This window comes from Protobothrops mucrosquamatus, unplaced genomic scaffold, assembly GCF_001527695.2.
Source record: "Protobothrops mucrosquamatus isolate PMUCROS unplaced genomic scaffold, P.Mucros_1.0 scaffold805, whole genome shotgun sequence".
In the NCBI taxonomy this organism is placed as follows: domain Eukaryota; kingdom Metazoa; phylum Chordata; class Lepidosauria; order Squamata; family Viperidae; genus Protobothrops; species Protobothrops mucrosquamatus.
Window position 1 is genome coordinate 108,197 of NW_015387071.1, and position 3,849 is coordinate 112,045.

At 46.6% G+C, this 3,849-nt stretch overlaps 1 protein-coding gene across 1 annotated transcript in view; it reads left to right on the plus strand.

The window, feature by feature from the left end:
• Positions 1-3,849, plus strand: part of ARHGEF16 (Rho guanine nucleotide exchange factor 16) — a 14,354-nt gene that overhangs the window by 4,499 nt on the left and 6,006 nt on the right. Inside the window, exons 4-7 of the mRNA XM_029284663.1 lie at positions 2,198-2,254; positions 2,718-2,878; positions 3,435-3,587; positions 3,742-3,748. Coding sequence (XP_029140496.1) covers positions 2,198-2,254; positions 2,718-2,878; positions 3,435-3,587; positions 3,742-3,748 — 378 coding nt within the window. The remainder of the gene's footprint in view (positions 1-2,197; positions 2,255-2,717; positions 2,879-3,434; positions 3,588-3,741; positions 3,749-3,849) is intronic.

The window sequence follows — 3,849 nt, forward strand, 5'->3', positions numbered from 1 at the left end:
GACGGTTTGTTTAGCGACCGTTCGAAGTCGTAACGGCACCGAAAAAAGGGACTTACGGCCAGTTGTTTTTTTTTCACACTGTATAAACAAGGTTCAAAGTGATGGATTGCAAGCCGGGAAATAAAGGCAGGTCCTGGTGGGATTTAATGCTTCTCCAGAAGAGGGTCCTGAAGTGGCTTTTTTTTTTTGCTGGGGGGGGAAGAAAAATCGATCCCCCTTTTTTCCAATTCTGTTTCTAGAGCCACCAACGCCGCCTTTAAGGAGTCGTTAAAGCAGATCGAACGGATGCCGGAATGCGGCGGCCTGCCCTTGTTTTCGTTCCTCATCCTCCCCATGCAGAGAGTGACCCGCCTGCCTCTCCTCATGGATGTGAGTAAAACGGGGGGCCGTTCTGCCTTCCCATCGCCAAACCTCCGGAACGAGCTGTGCTGCTAGTCCTCAGTGAGGAACGGTTCCGGCCTCCAGCAGCCCTAACGGGTCCCATTTTGCTTTGGTTCCATCTGTCATGTTCACTCAGCGGGAAACGTTAAGATCCTGCTGCAGTCCTGAGTGTGTCGCTTATAAGCATTTTCATGGAATCTTAGGGTAGGAAGGGACCCAGGAGGTCATCTAGTCCAGCCCTCTGCCTGAGGCAGAATTTTTTTTTAGTTCCAGGTTGCAGAGTTTAGTAGAGTAAATACTAACTGTACAGTTAACACTTTATTTAATACATTTGAACAGTATTAGCAGAGCAAACGAAGTAGAAACTGGGAAAGAAGGAAGGAAGGAAGGAAGGAAGGAAGGAAGGAAGGAAGGAAGGAAGGAAGGAAGGAAGGAAGGAACAGAGAAAAAGAGAAGGAGGGAGGGAAGGAAGAGAGGGAGGGAGAGGAACAGAGAAAAAGGAGGGAGGGAGGAAACTGGCAGCATCTAGCTCTGTTATTATGGCCTTCCCTTCACCCATTATTTATTTTAGCTGCATTTTTTGCCTTTTTAATGCAATTTGTGATTTCCCCCCCCCTTCTTAGTCAGCTAGGAGACTGTGGCTTTCTGGAACTTAATAAACTACATTTCCCAGGATTCCCTTCTCCATTGGCCGGGCTAGACCCACCTGTCCTTCGTGTCCTTGAAAACATTTGGGCTGGTTCTTGACACCCTGTGCCAGAGGTGTCCTGAACCCATCAAGATCCCCCCAAACTAGGCATTGCAAACATCTGTAAAATGGGGAAGACGTTGGCCCGAACCCTCTTTTCCCATTTCAGACCGTTTGCCAAAAGACCCCGGTGAAGCGCGATGCGTACCAAGCCACCACCCAAGCTTTGAAGGCCCTCAGCAAGGTGAGACCTCCAGCCTCTGCGGGAAAGACGGGAAATGGCTTTCTTTGGGGCTAAATCGGCTAAAAGCAACCGCTTTGGGGGAAAAGAAAGGGAAAGGGGGAAAAAAATTATTGCTGGTGCGTGGTGACTTTGGAGAATTCTCACCCCATTTGAAGAAGAAAAAAAAATGGGAGTTTGGCTTATTTTTAAAATGGAAGTTCAGTTTATTCTATTCTATTCTATTCTATTCTATTCTGTAATTCTATTCTATTCTACTCTGTATTTTATTATTCTATTCTATTCTATTCTATTCTATTCTATTCTATTCTATTCTATTCTGTAATTCTATTCTATTCTACTCTGTATTTTATTATTCTATTCTATTCTTCATTTCTATTCTATTCTATTTTATTCTGTAATTCTATTCTATTCTACTCTGTATTTTATTATTCTATTCTATTCTTCATATCCTATTCTATTCATTATTCTATTCTATTCTATTTTATTCTGTAATTCTATTCTATTCTACTCTGTATTTTATTATTCTATTCTATTCTTCATATTCTATTCTTCATATTCTATTCTATTCTNAATACAATACAATACAATACAATACAATACAATAGGTGTGGACCTCACCTTTCCAGATGTGAAGCCTTCACCTCCCCAGAGCTGAGAAGTGAAATGTGCACATCTGGAGAGCACAAAGCCAAAAAGAGCACTTGAAGGCCCCTTGGTGAATCCTGTTGGCAGAAGAAGCTGGTCTGAACTTCCACAGCATAGATGGTCCTTCTCAAAGTCCATCCCCTCTCCTCTCCTCTCTTTCTTCGATGGTCTTTTTCATCAGCCCCACAAGCAAGGAATTCAGAGATCAGGAGAACATTTCTTGAATTTGTCTTCTGCAGGTCCTGGAAAGCGGCATCTTGGACTGGATAACCCCAGAAGAACGTAAGAGGCAAGAGGTAAGCAAAGGTGTAGAAACCAGGGAGGTCTTCTTGAGAACACGGAAGCATCTTCTGTGCCATTTCTTGGTCTTCAACCCAACTCAACATTCAAAAGGCGGCCTTGGTCATCTTTTGGTCACCAGGAGAACCCTACAAGGGCCAGGCTATAGAAAGATGGGGAGCCAGCCTGGGGAATTCTGGGAGTTGAAGTCTATCCATCCATCCAGAATTCTAGGAGTTGAAGTCCACCCATCTTGAAGTTGCCAAGGTTGAGAAACCATGTTGGGTTCCCACACAGCTTCTTTTTTAACGCCAATTTAATGACGGTTATTCCATATCTAAGCCTACACCTTTGCTGCTTCTAGCTTAGGCTTTGCCAGCAGATCAAGCCAGCTTCTTTCTCCAACCAACCTCGTCGCACAGCCAACAAGCCATCATTCGCCCACCTCCTCTCCCTCATCTCTCCATCTCTTCCCCCCAGGCCATCTTTGAGATCATCACCTCTGAGTATTCCTACCTCCATAGTCTCACCATCCTGGTGGAGCATTTTCTGAAATCAGCCGGCCTGCGCGAGACCATGACCCAGACCGAGCACCATCACCTCTTCTCCAATGTGGGGGACATCTTGGCGGTCAGCAAGAGGTCGGTTGTGCAGAGAGGGAGGAGGGGGAGGCGTGGGAACCCCAGGTGGGGCGTGGTAGAGCGGTCATCTCGAATGACCCACCCGTTCAAATCCCTGCTAGCGACGTGTCAAGCTCGAAGCGCGCCAATGATATTGCCAGCATTATTGCTTCTCAGCTTGACAACGCGATAGGCGGGAGGAGAGGGGGGAAAATGGAAGTCAAGCCGTGGGAGCCAAGGACGTTTCCGCAGATGTTTGCCAAGCCACAGAGACACTTTCTCATAGCAATATTTTGACCCTTAATTGGACAACGGTGACCTGCACTAATTAGAGGGAGGGAGAATTCTATATTTTAATGATAGTGGTTTGCGTGGGAAAAAAACGGAGCTGGTTTTGCTTTCATTCGTGCCAAAACGATGTACTCAATAAAGTTTCGCATTCAGGGATGGCACTGTCTCGTCGGTGCTTCTTCAGTTGGGTTCGTCAGGCAGAACCTCGACGCTTAGGTCCTGCGGTAGCTTCATTGTAGGGTGAGTTTCTCACGAGGTGTGTTTTTTTGGGGGTGGGCTTATCTAGCTTTTTTGAGGACTTGGAGAAGAGGCACCGAAAGCACGTGCTGATTTCCGACATCAGCGATGTAGTGGAAGCGCACGCCTCCGGACACTTTCACCCCTACATCATCTACTGCTCCAACGAGGTCTACCAGCAGAGGACCCTCCAGAAGCTCTTGTGAGTTGGGCCGGGACCTTCTGCCCTTTGCTGGCGGATGCTACAGGCCGTCCTCGACTTAGCGACGGTTTGTTTAGCGACCGTTCGAAGTCGTAACGGCACCGAAAAAAGGGACTTACGGCCAGTTGTTTTTTTTTCACACTGTATAAACAAGGTTCAAAGTGATGGATTGCAAGCCGGGAAATAAAGGCAGGTCCTGGTGGGATTTAATGCTTCTCCAGAAGAGGGTCCTGAAGTGGCTTTTTTTTTTTGCTGGGGGGGG